The 24,746-nt window shown below is 45.6% G+C and overlaps 1 protein-coding gene across 4 annotated transcripts in view; it reads left to right on the forward strand.

The window, feature by feature from the left end:
- DUS2 (dihydrouridine synthase 2) overlaps positions 1 to 24,746 on the forward strand; it is a 625,618-nt gene that overhangs the window by 167,729 nt on the left and 433,143 nt on the right. For all 4 annotated transcript variants that reach the window (XM_063945271.1, XM_063945269.1, XM_063945270.1 and 1 more), the window contains one exon: positions 14,891 to 14,934. In XM_063945271.1, the coding sequence (XP_063801341.1) occupies positions 14,891 to 14,934 (44 nt within the window). The remainder of the gene's footprint in view (positions 1 to 14,890; positions 14,935 to 24,746) is intronic.

The following is a 24,746-nucleotide window of genomic DNA, read 5'->3' on the forward strand; positions in this document are numbered from 1 at the left end:
AGCATCCAATTCTACTTCCACAACGCCCAGACCTCCTCGTTCAGGGCCCCTGTGTCTACCAGGACCTAGCCCGACTGTCTTTGACGGCGTGGCTCTTGAAGCTTCCGTCTTGAGGGCTAAGGGGTTTTCTGAGGCGGTCATTCAAACTATGCTGCGGGCCCGGAAACCGACTTCTGCTCGGATTTACCATAGGGTCTGGCATTCTTACTTTGTTTGTTTGGTGCGCATCTAACAATTATGACGCTTCCAAGTTTAGTACAGCCAAGTTGTTGGCCTTTCTTCAGCAGGGCCTGGACTTAGGCCTGCGTCTGGCCTCCCTCAAGGTTCAACTCTGTCAGGGTGTGTTGCGTATCCAACCTCCCTATGTCCCGCCTGTGGCTCCTTGGGACTTGTCGGTGGTTTTGGAGGCATTACAAGAGTCTCTGTTTGAACCTCTTGGTTCAGCTGATCTTAAGTGGCTTTCCCTTAAGGTGGTGTTTCTGCTAGCTATTGCTTCAGCTAGAAGAGTGTTGGATTTGGGTGCCTTGTCTTGAAGTTCCCCATATCTGATATTTCACCGTGACCGGGCGGTTCTTAGGACTCGTCCTGGTTATTTGCCTAAATTGGTTTCTTCGTTCCACCTTAACCAGGAGATTGTGGTACCGGCCTTTGTCTCTCCTGATCTGTCTCCCAAAGAGCGGTCTTTGGATGTGGTACGGGCTCTCCGTATGTGAAGAGAACTGCTTCTGTTGGGAAATCTGATTTTATCTTTATTCTGTTTGGGATTCACAAACTGGGCTGGCCTGCTCACAAGCAGACTTTGGCCAGATGGATTAGAATGGTGATTGCACATGCTTATGTGAGGGCTGGTCTGTCAGCTCCTGCTCACATTATGGCCCATTCTACTTGGTCTGTTGGACCCGCCGTGGTGCGACCCTTGAACAATTGTGCAAGGCGGCTACGTGGTACTCCGTGAACACGTTCATTAGGTTCTATGCCTTCGATACTGCCGCTTCCCAGAATGCTTCCTTTGGACGCCGGGTTCTTGTGCCCGCTACAGTGCGTCCCCTCCCATAAGGAACTGCTTTAGGACATCCCCTATGTCTATCCTTGTGGAGCCCAGTGTACCCTGCAGCAGAAAATGAGTTTTATGGTAAGAACTTACTTTTGTTAAAACTCTTTCTGCGAGGTACACTGGGCTCCACAAGGCGCCCGCCTTGACGCACTTAGCTTCTTTGGGTTGGTATGGCATTAGCCGCTGACACTTCTCCTGTCATGAAAGTGTGGTGTATGTAGCTACTAACTGTTGTCGTCTCTTTTCCTGCTACTGCATTGGGCTGGTTGACTAAAAACTGAGCTCCTGTGCAGGGAGGCGGGGTTATAGAGGAGGCGGCACTATGCATCTTGGGAACAGTCAAAGCTTTTGAGCCTGTTGGTGCCTCGGATCAAGATCCTACTCTACACCCCTATGTCTATCCTTGTGGAGCCCAGTGTACCTCGCAGAAAGACTTTTAACAAAGGTAAGTTATTACCATAAAACTCGTTTTCCTCTTCCGACCATTGTATGTTGAGGGAGTTTAAAGTGTCCGCAGACAGCTTTGGGAGGGGTAGGTCTGACAGGAAGGAAGCTATGAGAGAGGGAGTAGGTTGCACAGTGTCTGGGTCAGATTTTAGATTGTACAGTTGTGAGTAATATTGAGCAAATGCCTCTGCAATATCAGATGGGTTTAGAAGTTTCTAGCCTACCGATGTCCGGATGTATTTGATTTTGTTTCTAACCTGACGTAGTCTCAACCTGCGAGCTAAAAATTTACCCGATTTATTACTCAGTGTATAAAACTTTTGTTGTAAAAACAATGTATGGAGTTGGTTTCTAATGGACACTAGTTCGGGTTTCAAAAGACTGAAAGGTTGAGCTCTATTTAAGGACTCCACTTGGAGGAGGCGTCGCTCTAAATCCTCCTGCTGGTTTAAGTACTATTTCTTAAGTCGGGCACCCATTTGAATTGCTACCCCAGGTCGGACCGCTTTCAAGGCACACCAGTGTGTGGGGATTGATGTGTCGAGGGGAGAGTTGGTGGCTCAATAGGTCTCCAAAGCAGTAGCCATTGCAGATGATGCCTCAGGAGAAGTCCATATATATTCTGGGAGTCTCTAAGGTCTAGAAGACATAGAACAGTAATTAAGGTTCCAAGTCACTGCTGCATGGTCGGACCATACTACAGGGCTAATGGTAGATCTGAACGTGTGTTGTAATGACCATGTGTCTAACAATATCAAGTCAATACGGGAATAGAAATTATGCACATGGGATAAAAAAGTATAATCGTTAACCGCTGGAGACTGTATACGCCAGACATCATCTAAATCAAATTCACATAATAAGCGGCTCAAACTGGCCTGGGGACGTATTCCTTTAAGGGGCTTGGTAGGAAAGAAGGATTTATCTAACTTTTCGTATGGTACCACATTGAAGTCTCCCATAATTACTTCATGGCCTTTTTGAACCTTTTGTACGGATTTAAATAGTTTCCGTAAAAATTAAATCTGATTGGTTTTGGGAGCATATAAGGAGACAAGTGTTGTGACTTTATCCTTTTAATTTCCCCTCTAAAATTAAATAGCGTCCATCTGTATCTGAAATTTGGGAAATAAGGTCAATGTGGACGGAGTTGTGAAATAAAATAGCCACTCCTTGTCATTTATGAGGGCCGTTAGCAAAGTAACTAGTGGGATAACGTCCATTATAAAAGGCAGGGGGCACTTTGGCTGAGAAATGAGTCTCCTGAAGGCCAACTACCCTAGCCTTTGCCCCATGAAAGGACACCAAAGCAAGTCGCCTCTCATTAGGTGAATTAAGACCATTAACATTTAACGAATAAAACTTAACCATTGAAAAAGTATCCGCTGAAACATACAAGTGGACTCCATAAGGGAGGGGGGGAACCGGGTAAGGACAAAGAAAACAAAAATAGGAAAAGGGAGAGACAGAAGGAAAAAAAGAGGCAAAAGGAAAATAACTGAAATGGCCCAACAATGAGGGCCACAGTGTTTGTCACAAACAAAAACCGGTGACAAAACAAAAACCATCGAGTGAGTGGCCGCTGTCACAATTATCACAATTATAACTGGTTACTCATTAAAGAACAGTGTTCAAAAGAAAAACACAGGATATATGAAGCCGGTAGGGGGATCAGGAACGGATCTGCAAACACAACAATATATATCTAGAAAACATAGAGACCGTGTTTCCTCAATCTACCGATGTCGGGACGGAGACAGCCGATTTCGGTAAGGAGACCACAATGTCCCAGTCCGCCAGGAGTTTCACCCCAGCATCAGGGGAAGGTATCACGTGGGCCGATGAGTCATACCGGACGATAAGTTTAACTGGGAATCCCCACCTGTACTGGATATCATTGTCCTGGAGAGCTGCTGTAATCGGATGTAAGGAACGTCTCTTAGCCAAAGTGAACAGAGGTAAATCGGGGTATATTTGTAGTCCTCCCAACAAGTCTGATCCATCCGCCTGTCTGGCGGCCTTGAGAATGTCCTCCTTAATGTGGAAGAAATAAACCCTCAGTAGGGTATCTCTCGGATAAGTAGAAACAAATCCTCCTCTTGGTTTTGGTAAACGGTGAATTCGGTCTATGATTAGATCTTGGGGGATCATTCCGAGTTGATCGTAGCTGTGCTAAATTTAGCACAGCTACGATCTTCTCTCCTGACGTGGGGGGACGCCCAGCACAGGGCTAGCCCGCTCCTTATGTCAGTCGGGCCCCCCTCGCAGAAGTGCAAAGGCATCGCACAGCGGCGATGCCTTTGCACTTCAAGAGTAGCTCCCGACCACGCAGCTTTAGCGTGCTGGCCGGGAGCTACTCATCGCTCCCTGGTCCGCAGCGGCTGCGTGTATCGTCACGCAGTCGCTGCGGCCCTCCCCCGTTCGGGGCGTTGGCCGGACCAAACCCACGAAACGGCGGCCAAACACAGCTGTTCCACCCCCTCCCGCCCAGCAATCGCCTCTGCCTGTCAATCATGCAGAGGCGATCGTATCCTTGCTACGGCCTTCGGCCGAATGGCATGCACCGGCGCACTACGGCGCATGCGCAGTAGGGACCCATTCGCTCTGCTGCGTTAAAACGCAACGAGCGAACGGGTCAGAATGACCCCCTTGGGGCATAGCTTGCGGAAGAAGTTTCTTGAAGAGAGTATTGACATAATCCCTCAACTGTGCCGGTGAAACAGAGTCAGGAATGCCCCTGATCTTGAGGGGTTATTTCTCCTAGACTTGTCTTCGAGATCTGCTAGTTTTTCACGCATTGAAGACACCTCAGATTGCAACTCAGAGTGAGAGGTGAGCAAGTCATTGTTTGACGTCACCAGTTCTTGCATCTTATCCTCCAAATGTTCCATACAGACCGCAATACCAACCAGGTCAGTCCTGAGGGACTGGATTGAGGAATCCTGTCCAGAATGTATATCCGTGCAGAAGGCAGTAAACATTTTGAACATAGACTTGATGGTAAGGGGGGCCTGCGGATCGAGTTCCACCCCCAAATCAGTTGGAGTTGATGGGGCAGAAGATTTGGATGAAGCCGAGGGAGTCATGGAGGCTGTTGAAGTGGAGGCAGAGGATTTTGATTTTGAATTGGAGGACTTAAGGAAATGCACAGGAACCGGTAGGTGGGGTTTTTTACCAACTGTCAGTGGCTCGGTATTACTGCATGAATATCAAAGGTATCAACCCATAAGGGAAGATAGAGAGGTCTTATTCCGTGAGACCCATCAAGAGAGCACTAAAAGCTGGCTATATCATAATTACACCCTGTAAGAAAATGTTGAGCAACTGGAAAGTGCCAGGATCAAACTCCAAAGACTCCATGTGGTAGAAAGTGGAGTCACACCTGTAGGGACCCTGGGACCTGGCCTGCCAAGTCCCCAGAGTATAAAGCAAAGTTACTTGTTTTGGATCCAGAGTATGATCCCCCACACCAAGATACCTAGGCTGGGACATCTGAACAATAGAGGTGCAAAGCAGGGGGTATCTGTAGCAATATGGAATCCTGACCAGAGGTGAGACACCTGCACTAAACAGGAGCACAGCTGTACCAGCATCTAGGATGGCTGCTGCCTGTGGCTGTATCCCCTTCAGCCACGGTACCTGAACTCTGACCCCTCCAGTTGAAAGGATCCAGGGTGCACAGGTGGAGGGCTGCTGGTCTGGAGAGTATCCACAGCCTGCCAGGGAGCGTGAGTGGGACCTGCGTGTCAGCTGGGAGAATAGCAGTCTGTCTCCGCCGATCCCGGAAGCGTAGCCCGGGTCTGCGTCCTGGTACAGGCCCCAGCCTCCGGCAGCCGGGATGCAGCGGCTGGCGGTGAAGCTGAGGGCAGGGAGGCACCCGGCACCGGACTCTTGGGGTTGGCGGAGGCGGGAGCTCTGTCCACGCTTCCACAGTCGAGGATCCGGAGCACCGCGCCGTCCACGGAGCCCGACTGGGACCAGCCAGTCACTTGAGGCCGTGGCTTCGTCCAGAAATGTAGGCCCCGACTCGCAGAACCTGAAAACCGGGTCCCACCGCTCCGCAAACGGCGCTCTCAACAGATGATAGGGCCTCAGCAGTGATGCCAGCGAGTTAGGATATAGTAGTGCAGGGGAATATTAGGGGCACCACAGCAGGAGCTCAGAGATCTGCGATCTGCACCATTAGCCAGTCAGGCCATGCCCCGATGGAAACACTCTTAAAAGAAAGAGTTGTAGATTATCTCAAATCCAGCAATTTACAGGATCCCAAACAGCATGGATTCACTGGGGGGAGATCATGCCAAACAAATCTTATTGACTTTTTTGACTGTGTGACTAAAGTGATGGATAAAGGTAGAGCCGTGGATATAGCTTATCTAGACTTTAGTAAGGCTTTTGACACTGTTCCACATCGCAGACTTTTATAAAACTGAGAGTTGTGGTAAATGGAGTGCATTCACAAGAGGGAAATGTTACCAGTGGAGTACCCCAGGGATCTGTACTTGGACCACTGGTTTTTAATATCTTTATTGGTGACATTGCAAATGGCATTAAAGGGAAAGTATACCTTTTTGCAGATGACACAAAGGTATGCAACAAGGTAGTCACACCAGGTGGGGTAAACTAATGATTGAGGATCTAGGTAGACTAGAGGAATGGTCAAGAGTGTGGCAATTACAGTTTAATGGCAAAAAATGCAAAATCATGCACTTGGGTCTCAAAAATCCAAAGGCTAAATATAGTATTAATGGCACTATACTGGAAATTACTGAGGAGGAAAAGAATCTAGGAGTCACTATTTCAGGTGACTTAAAGGCAGGTAAGCAATGTAACAGAGCAATGAGGAAGGCTAGTCAGTTGCTCGGCTGCACTGGGAGAGGAATCAGTAGCAGAAAGAAAGAAGTAATAATGCCACTGTATAAGTCATTGGTACGGCCTCATCAAAAATACTGTGTTCAATTCTGGAGGACAGATCTTCAAAAGGATATTTAATACATTAGAGACTGTACAAAGAAGCGCAGCTAAAATGGTGCATGGTCTACATCACAAAACATACCCAGAAAGACTAACAAATCTCAATATGTATAGTTTGGAGCAGAGAAGGGAAAGGGGGGACATGATAGAAACTTTCAAATATATCAAGGGTTTTATCAATCGGACATGTACTGAGACTGGAGAGAGGTAAGTTCAAGGGAAATTTGAGGAAAAATTACTTCACAGAAAGGGTAGGGGACAAGTGAAATAGCGTCTCATCAGAGGTGGTAGAGGCTGAGAGTAGAGCAATTTAAACATGCATGGGATAGACTTAAGGATATCCTTACAAAGAAATAAGGATCAAATAAGGTTTGAGATTAAAATATGGCAAAAAAAAAAAAAGGGAGCAGACTAGATGGGCCAAGTGGTTCCTTTTTTTTGACATTTTTCACAATACAAAATGTATATGTGATCAAATGAACAGATATCACAGATGTTCAACCTTTGGCCAAAAGGAATAGCAGAAGCATATCAAGAGTCTTCAAAAGAATAGGTGATACAGTATCAAAAGTCCAGGAAGAAATTCAATAATATATCTGTAATGAATGTCCAAAGTAAATTGTCTGTAGTAGAACATAGTCCCTAAGTATTCCGAAAAAAGATAATCAAATACTTTTCAGATACTGTAGCTTATAATATAGGAAAAGAGACTCTCGAAGCTATAAATAACCACTGAAAACATATTTTTCCCATTGGAAACCTATAAAGTATGATGATATAGTCAATAACTATTGTCATACACTAATGCTATGATAGGTACACAAAATAAAGACAAACAGGGGGGGGGGGGGGGAGAGGAAGAAAAGAAAGGAAAAAGCAGATAGATTAGTAGTGGTCCCACAATTTAGAAGTAAGTTTAATCAGTAAAGTCACATAGGGGTGTATTCAATTAAAGTTGGATTTCCCGACTTGCCGATAAACGTGAGTTTAAGGTCGAATCCAGATTAGCCGCGGATCCATGTGTTTTGTCGGATTCGCAGCCAAATCTGACAGGTTTTAGACCCGCTTCCACAAATGTAAATCCAACGTTTAAAAAAGTCGGATTAGCATTGTCTGGAACGGCCAAATCCGCTAATTGAATACTGAAATGTTGGATCCTTTCCGTCAATTGAATACACTCCATAATGTACCAAAAGTAATACAATCAACCATTGAAAATTACTCGCCTTAACATATGTTTATTTTTCTAAGACTCTATAGATATGCAGTGAGTATCCGCATCCAATGTATCAATGTAGGGGGCCCATATAAGATAAAACCTTCTAGCACCTATTAGTAGGACTAGCGTGTTTCCTCTTATAATAGAACAATTAAAGTAATTTTTGTTTAACTTCTTGAAGTCGCGGAGCTGTCTTTTTAATCCAGTGAAGCAATATACACTTTGTACTTACAGTGACTATTGTAATCAAAAGAGGAAGGATGTTCTTTTTGTTGGCTCCCAAAGACCAAGATATAACATGAAATCCTAAACAGGCCTTTGGATCTGGTCTCAACTGCAAATCAAACACAGAATTAACAAAGAGAAGAACTCTACTCCAAAATAGTTTTAGTTAAAAACAATCCCACATCCAGGGGCAGATGTATTAACCTGGAGAAGACATACGGAAGTGATAAACTAGTGATAAATGCAGGGTGATAAACATACCAGCCAATCAGCTCCCATATGTAAATTAACAGTTAGGAGCTGATTGGCTGGTGCATTATCACCTTGCACTTAACACTGCTTTATCACTGGTTTATCACTTCCTTATGCCTTCTACAGGTTAATACATCTACCCCACAATGTGAAATGTCTGCTATTGCAATTCCGCATTTGGCACAGTTAACCAACTCTTCCTTAACCATGTGTCGTCTTTGATAATGGGTAAAATACGCCCTGTGTAACATACGTACACACACTTCTTGGAGGTAAGCAGAAGACAATACTTTTAATGAAAGATAATATATCCCTATTAAGTCATTGAGGTCCAATAATGAAGGAATATCTAATTTCCATTTTTCTAACAGCAAGTTCCATTGTTCATGTTCCATAGAGCTGACAAGTAAATTTATATAAATATTTTACCTTATAGACCTTGTTTACAAGAAAATTAAATAACCTATCCAATGATTTCACCTGCAGCATGGTAACCGCATGAGAGCTAACAAAGGGTTTAGGTGCTCTTATAGAAGTTAAAAAACTATGCATTTGGAAATAGGTAAATAAATGCGAATGTGGCAAAGAAAATTTCTGATGAAGATCCGCTAAAGTAGCTATGGAGCCTTTGCTCGAGTTTAAAGATTGGATAATAATTAAGGGAACGAGGGGTTGCCTCATAGGGGAATTAATTGGGTTATACAAGGTTTGCTATTACAGTGTTTATTAAGAGAGACCCAGGGCTTGTAAGTGTCCGCAAAAAGAATATGATTGCGACCTGGCTGTCACGATCCGGGTAATTAGGCACACTTATTTACCTTCTAAGTGCCTCCTGAGACTGTCCCTGCGCTCCAGGCCTGGCTTCCACCTGCGCTGTTTGCGTGCAGCACGCTGCATGGCATCTCCACAGTCTCCCCTCAGTGATTCCGGCAGCGCTGTCATGGCGACTATTCAGCATGTTCCTCCTGTTCCAGTGGATGGCGTCTCCTGGCCTCCACCGCCATTACTGCAGGTTTCCACATGCTGATACAAACAGACTTTCCCTCCAGAACCAAACATGGGGGCAGCCATGTTTGGTCTCATCACATGATAGCCTATCCGCTGCACTCTGGACTCTCCCTGATTGCTCAACCAATACCTGCTTCCCATCTGGTATAAATATCCTGCATCAAGGCTGCCTAATCGTCAGTGCTTTGGTTGTCTATCCCAGTGTTAGATGTCTCTCCTGTCTGTGGATGTTCCTGCATGCTGTCTTCAGGTATTCCAGCTCCTGTGACCTTGCTCCACTTAGAGACCCCGCACCAGCTTCCATCTTGCGGTGCTGCCTGACTACAGCAGTGTTCCTACATTGCTGTCTATGATTTGCAGTGATTTATCACCGGCTTCCAGCTCTCAGCAGTGTTCCAGTATCATTCACTACCAGCTCTCATTGATGTTCCTGTATCGCTCTCCGTGATCTGCAATTATTCCTCACTGGCTTCCAGCTCTCAGCGGTGTTCCAGTATCGCTTCCAGCTCTTAGCGGTGCTACAGTGTTGCTTCCAGCTCTCAGCAGTGTTCTAACATTGCATCCATCTACCATCGGTGTTCCAACTTTGAACCACAGTTCACTATTGGTGCCCTCACCATTGAACTCTGTCTACATCAGTGAGTTCCTCAGCACCTTTACCACCTGGCTGGTGGTACCCATCAACCCCGGCAGTTCTTCAGAGCTCATCTCTACCTTTGTGCAACATTACCATCTCCAGCTTCCAGTGTGCCATCTGCGGGTTTGTACTTGTACGTTTACCTCTACATTGGTTTGCTGTTGACCCCAAACGGACTAACCATATCCGGGTCTTACATGGACTATTCCATACTCGGTTCTCAGCATTGCCATAGTAACTTATTACCAGTGCATCTTAGGAACTGTATTGACTCCTGTAATCTGCACATCCTTGTCGTTGAGCATATCTTTTCTCTGAACTCTGGGCAGTACGGATGGTGTAATGGTTAGCATTACTGCCTCACTGCACTGAGGTCATGGGTTTGGTTCCCACCATGGCCCTAACTGTGCGGAGTTTGTATATTCTCCCCGTACTTGCGTGGGTTTCCTCTGGGTACTCCGATTTCCTCCCACAACCCAAAAATATACTGGTAGGTTAATTGGCTCCCAACAAAATTAACACTAGCGTGAATGTGTCTGTGTGTAAATGTGGTAGGGAATATAGATTGTAAGCTCCACTGGGGCAGGGACTGATGTGAATGGGCAAAATATTCTCTGTAAAGCGCTGCGAAATATGTGTGCGCTATATAAATTACTGGTAATAAATAAATGAATAAAATGAACTGCCGAAGTGTATATGAACTGTGTTCTTAATAAACAAGCTTTGCTTTTATTCAAGTTGTCTTGTTCACGCCTTCGGGTATCGGTGCTAATGTTCCCAGTATGTCCAAGAATCCTATACTACCTCCCAGGTTTAAGTACAAGTCAGCCCCTACACCTGAGACTTTCCCAGGTCAGCCTCAGCCCTCAGGTGTGACACTGACATTGGAATACTGGACATTTCTCCGGCAGGGTCCACAGGTTATCCAGAGGATAACAATGGGATATGATGAAGCGACAGCGAATTTGCACCAATCGGGCAAGGCTTTTCCGGCCTCCCAGCATGCAACGGGCTTGTCCATATATCCCCTCCTCCTTGCTCAGGCAAATCGTTTTTTTGTTTGGTGCGGCAGGAGCCGGACCATGGTCAGAGGGTTGCTGGTTCTTAGCAGCCCTAAGCTTTCTTATTTTATTTTCATAGTCTTACTATTTTTTTAGAGTGATCTTTCTTAACAGCGTCTTATACGTACCTCAGAGTCGCTCCAACAACTCTCCGCCGGGTCGTGACAATGCTTACCCACGAGTACAGTGCTGTTTCGGTGGGCGTCTGTGTCGGATATACTAGCAGGTCCAGCAGACGTTACCAGGCTGTGGCCGGAGCACGGGGAGAAGGTAAGGCATTGGTTCCGCTTAGAAGGGGAATATGGACACAGTCGTACTGTTTTGGAAGGAGACCACCAAACAGTTGCTGATGCGGCTGCCACCTTGGGTGCACAAGCGCTAGGCCTTAGGGATCAGAGGCTCCTGGATTAGTATGAGCTTTGACCGATTGGTGCAAATCCGATGTCGCTTCATCATATCCCATTGTAAAGGGGGGTACTCACGGAGAGATCCATGCTTAAAGTCTAAGCAATCTGACTAGATTGCTTAGATTTTAAGCACAGATCACTCATGTGTAGCTCCCTCAGCGATAGCGATGCGCGGCCCCGCACATCGCTATCGCCGCTGCTAGATTGAGCCTGCATGCAGGCCAATCCAGCAGGTCGCTCATTTCACCCGCTGGGTGAAATGAGTGGCCCCCGTCGTCCCCCCCGCATTGCTCAGCACACATCGCGCTGTGCTGAGCAGTTTGCTCTGCACACATCTCTCCCGTGTATACCCCCCTTTATCCTATGGATCCTGTGGACTTAGGAGAAATACCGTTAGCAACCGTAAGTTCTTACCATAACGTATATTTTAGATTGTAGGAGAGCACTAGGGGGTTGTAAGAGTGAAACACTGCCGTATCCAAGGAAAGATCTATGTAATCGGCTTTATTGAGTGCCCAAGCTTTAATATACCGAAAGAAAACTGAAAGAGAGTATGCCTTGAGATCAGGGCAACCTAATCCACCCTTATTTCTAGGTGTTACAAGTTTGGCCCAAATTCTTTGGCATTTGTTCTGCCATATAAATGAAGAAAATATTGCATCTAAATGTTTGAAATCAGATTGGAGTAAAGCAAATGGCAATAATTGCATACAGTAAAATATTTTAGGAAAGGTCTTGGACTGGATAATAGCCAATCTCCCTAGCAGAGAAAGAGAATGAATTAAGTTTTGTGGCTATTTTATTTATCGTGTGTTAAAAATTTGCTGAGTAAACCTGAGACAAATTTGAACAAATGTGAAAACCTAAATATTTAAATTTAGAGGGATGAATGGAAGAAGGAATACCCAAAGGTCTTAAAAAATCAGAATTAGTAGAACACAGCAGCAGAATTTTTAACTTGGACATGTTAACTTTGGGCAAAGTGGTTCTTATCTGCTGTCAAATTCTATGTTTCATGTGTTATGTTTCTAAAATACAGAGAGCATCGAGATACTAAAGGGACATTACGGAAATGCTTGAGTAAACAGGAAAGTATTGAGTCTGTCTTTGGAGGATTTTAAAGTGGAATTCAGATCTAATCCTAGATGTGCTAAATTTAACACATCTACGATCAGTTTCTCAGACATGCGGGGGGACGCCCAGCACAGGGCTAGTCCGCCCTGCGTGTCTGGCTCTGCCCCTAGCACGAGTGCAAAAGCAGTTCTCCCTGCCTGCGCAGCCTAGCTGCACTGGCAGACGGCTACCCGCCATGTCCCGTGTCGCAGTGGCTGCATGTGATGTCACGCAGCTGCCGCGGCCCGTCCCCTCCATCCCTGTGACCACCTCTGCCTGTCAATTAGGCAGAGGTGATCATAGCCCTGAGATGCTTTTAGCATTTCAGTGGGCTCCCGGTGTGAGCACGCTGCGCAATACAGTCTGAACTAGGCCCCTAAAGTGAGGGCCTTACGAACTGTCATCTAATTACTTGCCCCCACGTGATCCACCTATTTAGCTGTGTGTGCAGGAATATGTGGTGAAATTAACCCTGTCTTTAGCATGAGTGTGCACACTCCCACAGAAAGCATTATTCTCTCTCACAGGAAACTGGGACAAATTACCCTGTATCCTGTTATCCTGTTATCCTATCTATCTATCTATCTATCTATCTATCTATCTATCTATCTATCTATCTATCTATCTATCTATCTATCTATCTAGAGAGATAGAGATATATATATATTAGTGTAACATCAATTTCAGATAAAAATGTGTCCTCCTTTGGCGTGTATCACTGTTTCACATAATTTGGGCATTGAAGTCTCCAACTAATCTAAAGTTTTGTATACTATGCCTTTCCAGGTCTCGTTCAAATAGTCCCATAAGTTTGTAGTATTTGTTGGCGCCATTACACATTTTCTCAATGGGATTGTAAGATAGCAATATTGCACAGTGACGTCATGATGCCGCTTTGAACGATGAGTCCAAATAGAGCTGCATGTTTGGCCGACACCGAGGGTCGTTAATGAGTATAAATAGTTACATGTTTGCAGGTGCTGTAGAGAACAGTGATTTGTCTATATTATCTACTTTCATACTTGTGGATGTTCGATGTAATTGCAAAATGAATGAATGGCAGGACCCAAGGTTTCCAAACAGCGCATTGCGCAGACCATCACATGGCCTCCGCCACCTTTTCTTCTTTCTGTAGAGCATCCTTGTGCCACCTCTTCCCAAGGTAAACAATGCACATGCACCCGGCAGTCCACATTATATAAAAGAAAATGTGATTCATCAGAGCAGGTCACCTTCTTCCGTTGCACCAGTTCTGACACTCACATGCCTATTGTATAGGCTTTTTGGTGGTGGATGTTGCTCAGCATGGGCGGTGACTATGCAGCACCATGCACTGTGTGTTCAGACTCCTTTCTATTGTAGCCAGCATTAACCTTTTCAGCAATTTGTGCTGCTGTAGTAGCTCTTCTTTGGTATAGTTCCAGATTGGCTAGTCTTCAGTTCCCATGTGCATCAATGAGCCTGTGTCTGGTCTGTAGATCTAAACTAACAAGGTCTACAGCATAAAGTTGACCACTAATGGTCGATATGCATTAGGTTCACATGTAACAGGTCAAAACCAATTTTGTGTTTTTGAAAAAAATGATTCAACTTCTTCATACTTTACCATCCACATGGACTACAATTGGAAATAGTAACCTTGGCCAAAGCATGGTGAGCGGAGCGGTACACTAGTAGGTCTTGTTTGTGGCAGAAAAGTGACAACACCCCCCCCCCCCCCTCAAAAAAAAAAAAAAAAGTCCTGCCTTATTTGTGTCGACCATTTCCACGTCAAACTTTTGACCCTGTCAACCTTTTCTACGGTCTACTGATTCCATGTTGACCTTTTGACCCTGTTGACCTAATGCATGTCTACCATTAGTGGTGCTATACCTTTTTGGTATAAATCTTATAATTCACATCCCAATGCCTGAGTTACAGTAAGTGTAATGCAAGGTAAGTATAAGACCGCTTCAAAATAGTGAATGCTGCCTCAAATGAACACCAAGGTCTATCCAAAAAAAGACCCCTAAGTAATACAGTGATACAACCCTGTCACCTGATGACCCTCCTTGGACCACGTTTGGTAAGTAGTAATCATTGCATACCAGGACCACCACAGAACACCTGCTGTTTTGGAGATCATCAAAATACAGATTCTTATGCTTCCACATTGTAACAAGACGATAAATGTTAATAGGGGTTTAAATGTTGTGGCTGATCTGTGTATGTTCGCCTGGTTGTCTTTCCCCTCTTTCTATTCTAAGTCCCTACGTCCATAATAAGTGTTATATTGTGATGCCCTGAAGCAGTCCAGTGAAAGCTTATTCAGAGGGCCTGACGCCTCAAAACGTACCCCACAACTGACACTATATAAATGTATAGGTTTTACCTTTTAAGTGTGTCTTTTTCAAATGTGCTAGGTTCCCTACTTAGAAGCAATTCTAATTAGTTATGTTTGTGCTGCCAACAATGCTAAAGAAAAATACTGTACTTTTTTTTTTTTGCCTTTAGGGGACGTCTGATGCAGAGCGGGCATTATCTGTTGCAAAACTTATGTGAGTATAATGCAAGTTTCGTCTTGGTGTTGATGTTTAAATTTACTTTTTAGTGGCTGTCTTCCCATTTAAAAAGTGGCAGTGTATCATAAGAATTACTGCAATGAATACCTGGAAGTAGAATATAACATTAACAATTTAAATTGGGAGTTGCAAGTGTTTTTCTCTTACGTCCTAGTGGATGCTGGGGTCTTGTACTTTAGTACCATGGGGTATAGATTTGGTCCACTGGAGCCTGGCACTTTAAAAACTTTTAGTGTATGTGTGTGCTGGCTCCTCCCCTCTATGCCCATCCTATCAGACTCCGTTTAGAAAAACGTGCCCAGGAGCCGGGTGCATTTTCTGTGGAGCTCCACAGTTTCCTTTGTTTTTTATTTTAGTTTATTATTTTCAGGTAGCCTTGGTTGGCAACCAGGCTACCTGCTTTGTGGGACTTAGAGGGAGGACCGAACCAACCTCCTGAGGGATAATGGTTCGTAATCCCAGCTGACAGGACACTGAGCTCCTGAGGTGCTAATCACACATCGTTAGTATGTGTGCCCACACCAGCAGCTAGCCGCCACTCTCTAACAGATGACGAAGTTCAAGGTGCGGTGAGTGCTACACCGGTTAGCTGGTCCCCGGTGCAGTTTGGCGGCATGTTGCGTGACGGTCACAGGCCCAGAGCTGCGGCGCCCACCGCAAACAAACTGGCTAAGTCCTCAGTGCTCACTGTCTCAACAAAGGCTTTTTGTGTACTGTCTGCATGTATGATGTTGTTTGTAACATAGCCAGTATAAAAATTTGGATCAGGGACCGCGCGCAGGGACCGCGCGCCATTACAGGGGTCGGGGCTTCCCGAAGCAGGACCTTAGGTGGGTAGGCGCCATTTCCTGCTGCTGCGGATCAGGCTGCATGCACGCTGCTCCTCCGGAGACCCACGCTGCTACAGGACTCTGTACTGGTACCAGGGGGTTATAGTAAGGGGGGAGCACTTCAGTAGCAGCGCCGCTGCACTACTGTCAGGTCATATATTTAGTTACACATATTATACTGCTGTGTGCTGGGGTCCGCTCCTCAGTGTCACTCAAGGGCTCTCTTGGGTCTGTGTGGAGGTGTTTGGTTAGTGGGCTGCGCTGTTTTACAGTTGTGTAGGATGTCTGTGGACATGGTAAGTGTACTGCTTGTAATTCAACCCCGTCTTTATCGTGGTCACTCGTGTGAGCAATGTTCCTTATCACCACAGGGACCCAGCTCACATGCACCTGACTGGCTTGATAGCTTTAAGAGCATGATTCAGAATGCCAATTCAGAATTAGCTGCAGCTAAAAGAGAGAGACAAGTGTTAAAGCATTCTGTTGATTGCGTTGCTAAAGCAGCAGATGCTAAGAAGGTTTCACAATCCCCCCTAGAGGCTCACTGCCACAAGTGCTCCAGTCTGATTCTGACTCTGATCCGCCTGATGTGGATGATGAAGATATGGATGAGGACAGCTTTCTGTCCCCTGGGGTGGAGGCTCTCATTTTTGCTGTAAGAGAGGTCCTCCACATGCCAGATCAGGAGGCAGAACCAGATGAGGAGTTATACTTTAATGTTAGACCCAAGTGCTCAGCAACTTTTCCGGTTTCTAAGGAATTAAACCCCCTGGCCAGGGAGGCTTGGCTGAACCCTGATAAGAAATGTAAAATTCCTCAGAGGTTTTTTAGCTACCTTTCCTCTCCCAACAGAGGACAGGAAGGTATGGGAAAACCTCCCGTCAGTCGATACATCTGTATCCAGATTATCTAAGAAATTGGTACTGCCAGTACCAGGGGCTATATCCCTAAAAGAGCTGGCTGACCGTAAAATTGAGACCACGCTCAAGGCATTATATACGGCAGCAGGCGCAGCACAACATCCCACAATAGTTTGTGGGTGGATTTCTAGGGCAGTAGTCAAGTGGTCTGATACTATTATTGACGGTTTAGACTCTGCTCCGGGATGAGGTCATTACTTTGCTGCAACATATACAGGATGCTGCAAAATTTATGAGCAAGGCTATTAAAGAGTTGTGTTAGATAAATTGCCGCACTACTGCTATGGCTGTTTCGGCGCGCAGAGCTATGTGGTTACGTCAGTGGTCGGCTAACGCTGATTCCAAAAAGGGTGTAGAAAATATTCCCTTTACAGGTGATGCCTTGTTTGGAGATTAATTAAATAAATGGATCTCCTAAGCAACGGCGGGTAAGTTTACCTATTTGCTGTCGGCTTTGCCACCTGCTAGACGTTCTTACACCGGACCCTCCTTACAGTCCATTCGTGTGGCAAGATTCAGAGGCAAGGGCCAGAGGTTCTCATGGTAAGTCCTGTAAACCTGCACCTGCTGTCTTCCTGGACCAGACCACCAGATCCCCTGTCGCTAAGCCTTCCGCGTGCCGGTTGGCCCCGGCGGCAAGGCGAGTTTCATGTAGGTGCTCACCTTCAGCACTTCGTCCACGTGTGGGCAGAGTCCTACCGGGATCCTTGGGTGAGGGACCTCATTTCCCAAGGATACCGACTGGAATTTCAAACACTCTTTCCTCACAGGTTTTTCAAGTCGGGCTTACCAGCTTTACCTGCAGCAAAAGTTACCTTGCAAGAGGCTATTCAAAAACTTTTGCAGACAGGGGTGGTGGTTCCTGTACCTCCTCCGTTACGCAGCAGGGGTTTTCACTCCAGTCTTTTTGTCGTTCCCAAACCGGATGGTTCGGTGCGCCCCATCTTGAACCTGAAGTCTCTAAACCCATATCTGCAGGTGTTCAAATTCAAGATGGAATCCCTGCGGGCGGTGGTGTCCGCTATGGAGGAAGGGGAGTTCCTGGTGTCTCTGGATGTCAAGGATTCTTACTTACACATCCCCATGTGGCCCCGTCATCAGGCTTACCTCAGGTTCACCATATTGGACGACCATTTCCAGTTACAGGCCTTACCCTTTGGATTGTCCACAGCTCCGAGGGTCTTCACCAAGGTCATGGCGGAGATCATGCTGCAATTGCGCATGATGGGAGTGAACATAGTCCCCTACTTGGACGATCTCCTAATAAAGGCTATGTCCAGGGAGCGTCTGCTACACAGCATTGATCTGACAACTCGCCTACTTACGGATCATGGGTGGATCCTAAATTTTCAGAAACCTCACCTGGAGCCAACCCAACATCTTCAGTTCATGGGAATGATACTGGATACTGTATCTCAAAAGGTGTTTCTCCTGGTGGACAAGACCTTGACTATCCAGGCTATGGTCCGCTCGGTGCTCCGTCCTCACAAGGTATCCATACATCTTTGCATCCAATTACTGGGCAAGACGGTGGCTGCTTATGAGGCAATCAGATATGGCAGATTTCATGCCTGACCATTTTTTACTGGATCTGCTGGACAAATGGTTTGAGTTCTCACTTTCACATGCATCAGGAAGTGACCTTATCTCTGAAAGGCCGGAGTTCTCTATTATGGTGGCTACAAATTCCTCACCTGCTAGAGGGCAGGAGTTTCAATATCCACTTGTGGATTCTACTGACAATGGATGCCAGCCTCAGGGGATGCGGGGCGGTGACTCAAGGGGCCCAGTTCCAGGGGCTATGGTCAAGACAGGAATCTGCTCTGCCCATAAACATCCTAGAACTCAGGGCAATTTACAATGCTCTTCTGCAGGCTTCTCATCTCCTAAAGGATCGGGCGATCCAGGTTCAGTCGGACAATGCCACGGCGGTGGCGTACATAAACCGACAAGGGTGAACAAGAAGCAGAGAGGCAATGCGAGATGTGTCAGAATCCTCCTCTGGGCAGAGACCAATGCAAGTGCCATCTCGGCCATTATTATTCTGGGAGTGGACAACTGGGAAGCAGACTTTCTCTGCAGGCACAACCTCCATCCGGGGGAATGGGGCCTACATGCCAGCAGTTAATTCACCAGTGGGGCTGTCCGCAGGTAGATATGATGGCTTCTCGTCTCAACAAGAAGCTATGCCGTTACTGTTCCAGAACGAGAGATCCGCAGGCTGTAGCAGTGGACGCGCTGAGAGCACGTTGGATGTACCAGTTTGTGTACCTGTTCCCTCCTCTACTGCTAATTCCAAGGGTACTAAAAAAGCTAAGAAGGGAAAGCGTTCAGGCAATTCTAATTGCCCCGGATTGGCCTCGAAGGGTGTGGTACTCGGACCTGCTGTCAATGTCTCTGGAGGATTCCTGGCCTCTCCCGCTCCAAGACGATCTTCTTCAGCAAGGTCTGTTCGTCTATCCAGACTTACAGTGGCTGCGTTTGACGGCTTGGAAATTGAGAGGGAGATTCTAGCAAGAAAGGGTCTTCCCTCCGGGGTTATTTCCACCATGGTCCAGGCCAGCAAGATGGTTATGTCAAAACATTATCATCGTATCTGGAAAAATTGGTCGTTTTCTACTTTTCCTGCAAGTGGGAGTAGATATGGGCCTACGTTTAGGCTCCATCAAAGTCCAGATTTCGGAGCTCTCTATTTTCTTCCTGAAACAGCTTGCCATGTTGCCGGAAGTACAAACTTTCCTAAAGGGAGTTCTTCATATGCAACCACCCTTTGTGCTTCCCATGGCTCCATGGGACCTCAATGTGGTTCTACCCTTTCCCCAATCTAATTGGTTTGAACCCTTACATAGGGTGGAGTTAAAATTTCTCACCTGGAAGACGATGATGTTATTGGCATTGGCGTCTGCCAGGCGTGTCTCTGAATTTGGGGCCTTATCTTGTAAGAGCCCTCATTGGGTTTTTCATGAGGACAGGGCGGAACTTAGGACCCATCCTCGTTTTTTGCCTAAAGCTTTTCATGTGAATCAGCCTATTGTGGTTCTAGTGTTGTCTGATGCTTCCGTTGGTCCTGAGTCCTTGGATGTGGTCAGGGCTCTGAAGATTTATGTGGAAAGGACAGCCGTCATCAGAAATCTGACTCACTGTTTGTACTTTTATGATGCCTCCAAGATTGGTCGGTCTGCTTCCAAGCAATCTATTGCTCGTTGGCTCAGGTTGACCATTCAACAGGCCTATACTTCAGTGGCTCTGCCTTTAACGAAGTTTGTTTAGGTCCACTGGACAAGGTCGGTGGGCTCTTCCTGGGCGGCTGCCTGGGGTATATCGGCCCTACAGTTGTGCCGTGCTACAACTTGATCTGGTTCGAACACGTTTGTTAAATTCTATAGGTTTGATACCTTGGCCAAGGATGACCTTCAGTTTAGTCAGGCGGTTTTACAGGCATCTCAGCACTCTCCCACCCGTTTTTTTAAGCTTTGGTACTTCCCCATGGTGCTAAAGTACAAGACCCCAGTATCCACTAGGATGTAAGAGAAAATAGGAATTGAGGGGCAGATGTATTAACCTGGAGATAAACCAGTGATAAATGCAAGGTGATAAACGCACCAGCCAATCAGCTCCTAACTGTTCATTTACATTTTGGAGCTGATTGGCTAGTGCGTTTATCACCTTGCATTTATCACTGGTTTATCACTTCCTTATGCCTTCTCCAGGTTCATACATCTGCCCCTTAATACCTACTGGTAATTCCTTTTCTCCTAGTCAGTAGTGGATACTGGGCGCCAGCCTCAGTGCTTCGTTCCTGCTTACCTGTGTAAGTATTTTGTTGGACAGAGGTTGCGGTCCCATTATGTTGTTGGGATAGCTGTGCTATCCGGGTTAGGTTGGTGTTGCTATCCTCTGTTCTGGTTAGTGCCCTCCTTTCATTTATGGTTGTGTGTTGGCTTGTTGTCTCACCACTGTTGTATTGGTCTTCTCTCATATTATGTTCGTCTCCTCGGGCATAGTTTTACTAGACTGAGTCTGGTAGGAGGGGCATAGAGGGGAGCAGCCAGCACACACGTACACACACTAAAGGTTTTTAAAGTGCCAGGCTCCAGTGGACACAATCTATACACCATGGTTCTAAAGTACAAGACACCAGTATCCACTATGGACTAGGAGTAAAGGATATACCGGTAGGTTTAAAATTCATATTAATTTATTTACCCACATTTTACTACTTGTATATACATACTTGTAAATTACAATAGATACCTCTTAAATGCATCCCTAGATTTTCAAAAGGGGTATTTATTTGCTGAAATACAAATGCTGGGTATGCTTTCTTTTTTTAATTTTTTTATTCATTACTAAAAGTTGTTAAATGGACCCAGGGGGGCCATTCAATTAGCCGCGAGTTCAGTACTGTGAAGTCCCACATTACATTTTCTTGCGCAAGTCAATTAGAAATGCTCTTTATTTTATTTCACAAAGAAGCTTTTCACTCTGCTTGCAGCCACTCCTCGCTGCTCTGCAGATACTTGCGCCCTGCATCATGTCCAATAGCAGCTGCGTCAGTACTGACCAGTACTATCAACAAACCCACATTGCGCTGTGACCACATTTTAACCCTTTTGCAGTCTGCATCTTTTTCAGCCTTTTACAGTAATTTGACACACCTCGACTGTCCTACTGAACTATGCTCTACTCCAGTGGTTCTCAAACTCGGTCCTCAGGACCCCACACGTTTCACGTTTTCCAGGTCACCCAGCAGCTGCACTGTGCATCACCAACTGTCACATTTCAAAAATCTACAGGTGACCTGCAAAACATGGACCGTGTGGGTTCCTGAGGACCGAGTTTGAGAACCTGTGTTCTACTCTATCCACTTGAGAGAGATTAAGCTCATTGTATTCCCACTTTTAATATGTGTGTACAACCCACAGAGGCTTCATGTTCTACTTTTGACCTTGCCAATCTGCATTGTTCTTGTGCTGATACTTGTCGGGCTGCATCCGGGCCAACTGAAACAGTTACATAGCGCCTGAACTGGCTGACAAAAGAAGCTGACTGCTTATTTTAAAAAATAATCTTTCTATGCACTTATGATGCTGCGTTAATGTTTAAAACCTCAATATAACTTGATATACACTGATCACTCTATTGAGAATATTGAGATACAGTGCAAGAGTTGTACTTAATTTAAAGATACCATTTTATTCCTTTTAAAAAATATAATGAGGAATTCAGTTAGATCTTTAATGCCCAGGGCTATTCAATTTTTAGCCCCTTTTTCTCAGGCTTTAACACATACAGTAGGTTCAGGAAACTTATCCCGGATTCTGTGTGTTAACAGGTTTGTGGCACCTTAAAACAGGCAATTTCAGTGATCTATTTTCAGGTCTGCTAAGCCTTTGGGGCTAATTGAATAGACCCAGGGGATTAATTAGCCAGCGGTAAATAACCACGGCTAATTGAATCCCCTCATAGACTGCAGAAACAGAATACATTGACACAGACAGGTTTGTAACCTTGAATAAAACTGTATTATTATATTTTCACAAAATATCAGTAGCACTCATGCTATAATCAACTTTCTAAATAGCCTCAAATAGTTTCATTTCTCTTACATCCTAGGGGATACTGGGAATTCATTTAGTACCATGGGGTATAGACGGGTCCACTAGGAGCCTTGGGCACTTTAAGAATTTGATATTGTGCTCTGGCCCCTCCCTCTATGCCCCTCCTACCAGACTCCGTTTAGAAAATGTGCCCGGAGGAGCCGATGACGTAGCTGGAAGCTCCTGAAGAGTTTTCTGCATTTATTTTATCTGTTATTTTCAGGCAGGACTGGATGGCGCCAGTCTGCCTGCTTCGTGGGACATAGTGGGGGGAACGACTCAATCTCTTGAAGGGTTAATGCTCCCGTTCCCCACTGACAGGACACTAGCTCCTGAGGGAACTATTCGCACGGCAAGTGTACATTCCCGCAGCACGCCGCCACCCCTAACGGAGCCAGAAGATAGATGAGTGGTGAGTACTAAGCCGGCGTCCCGGTTAGCGGGTCGCCGGCTATTATGGCGGCATGAGGGTACAGGGACGCATGGCTTCTACGATAGTGGCGGAGTCTCCAGACTTAGTGCACAGTGCGGACGCACCGCTTCTGAGGGAGCGAACTGAGTCTAAGTACACTGCGGGTGTACACAGTACCCAGACTGGCATTACAGACTTAAAAGGCGACTGACTCCATTTTAAGCACTAAAAGTTACCTCAGCCAGTATAAAGAAGCGGGAAGACCGTGCGCCATTGAAGGGGTGGGGCTTCACTATGAGCGGATCCAGCAGCTCACAAGCACCATTTTCCCTCTGCAGTGGACACAGACGCTGACTGACAGGGACACCCACTCCTCCAGAGAGACTCCAGATTACCTCAGCGTTACCAAGGGGTCATAGAAGGGGGGAGCGCTTACTAGTGTACTAAGTCCCCAATCTGGGTACTTAGTCTGCGACTCGGCTAAGCTTGGCATTAGCAGTAAGGGCGGTGTGTGTTAGCTCCAGGCTATCTCTGTGTCTCTCTTGAAGGGCTCTTTGTGGGATAATTGTGCATTTAATCTTTTCCTGTGTGTATATGCTGTCACTGTCACAGTATGTCATACAAAAAGTGTGTTTCATGTAAGGTTCAGTGTTCCTCTTCTCCAGGGGGTTCACTACAGCGTACTTCCCCGGCTAGTGGGGCGGATCCAGCTTGGCTGGATTCTATTAGGGGAACGATTTCCAATATTTCTTCGAAATTGTCCCGCAATGAGAAAGAGACGCAATACTTACGAAAATCGACGACTGAGTTTATGAACAGAGACTCAGTACTTAAACCAGCGTCTCAGTCCCCTACCATTTGTCCACAAAAACGTCCTTTGGCCCATATTCTGCAGTCTGACTCTGATGATGAGGGAATAGTTCAGTTTGGTGCCGCACAGGACTATTAGGATAATCTTCATAATGGGCTCTTGTAAAGTTTGTCCCTTGTAAACCAACAGTACATGTCCATGAGAGATGCCTGAAATAGGTATCCAAGGAATTAGTGTAGTTGGTGGTGCACCCAGAGTCAGTGATGCATGTCGAGGTTTCAAAAGGAAAAGAAAGACTCTGTGTTGGGGCACTCTTTAAAATAAAACTTAACTTTTAATTAGTATGCGTTAAAATTAGAAATACACAAACAGACACACATATAATACACTGAGGGAGGTTATGGGTTAAGCCTTCCTCATATGATATCATGAATCTATAACCCAAATTTGGGAAGACAAATTGCAGATTCTAAAATATCAAAAACTGGGAGAAATACATTCTCCAAACATTTTAGGTGTTAGTGGCACCAAGGTGAAAATATCACAAATTCAAGATTGCAAATGACTGAAAATTCAGATATGTAACACAGTGGCATATAATGAGGAAAATAAGACAAAAATGTAGTCAGTTTTTGAATGTCAACTGTGCTAGTATCTCCTGGTAAGGATTAATTGGCCATTTAAAGAGCTATGACCATCAATATATAACACTCCCAAATCAGTGTGGACAGCAGAAGTGGTGGAGCAACATTTGACCCCCAACTTCTTCATTCATATTTCCTTTCTTATGATAAGCTAAATTTTCTTGGATATACTCTGACATTGCTTGAGTCTCTGGTAGTGACAAAGGATAAATTCGGCCCCTGGGAGGAGTCTTACCCGCTATCAAGTCAATTGGACAGTCCCATTTCCGATGAGGTGGCAGAATGTCCACCCCGTGCTTATTGAAGACATCTAGAAATGACCGGTAAGCCAGTGGCAATTCAGAGGATTGAGTTGTGCACAGTGGTGCCACTGTTGTTAAACAAGTGTCGAAACAGGTTTTACCCCAGGAAAGAATCTCCATGGTCTGCCAGTCAACTTGTAGATTGTGTTTTCGCAACCAGGGGAGCCCTAGAATAACGTTATGAGAGGCTTTAGGAATCACGAGAAAGGAGATGACTTCGGAATGCAGTGCCCCCACCTTGACTTTGAGTGGTACAGTACGAAGGCTAA

Source organism: Pseudophryne corroboree, chromosome 11 (assembly GCF_028390025.1).
Source record: "Pseudophryne corroboree isolate aPseCor3 chromosome 11, aPseCor3.hap2, whole genome shotgun sequence".
NCBI classification, from domain to species: Eukaryota; Metazoa; Chordata; class Amphibia; order Anura; family Myobatrachidae; genus Pseudophryne; species Pseudophryne corroboree.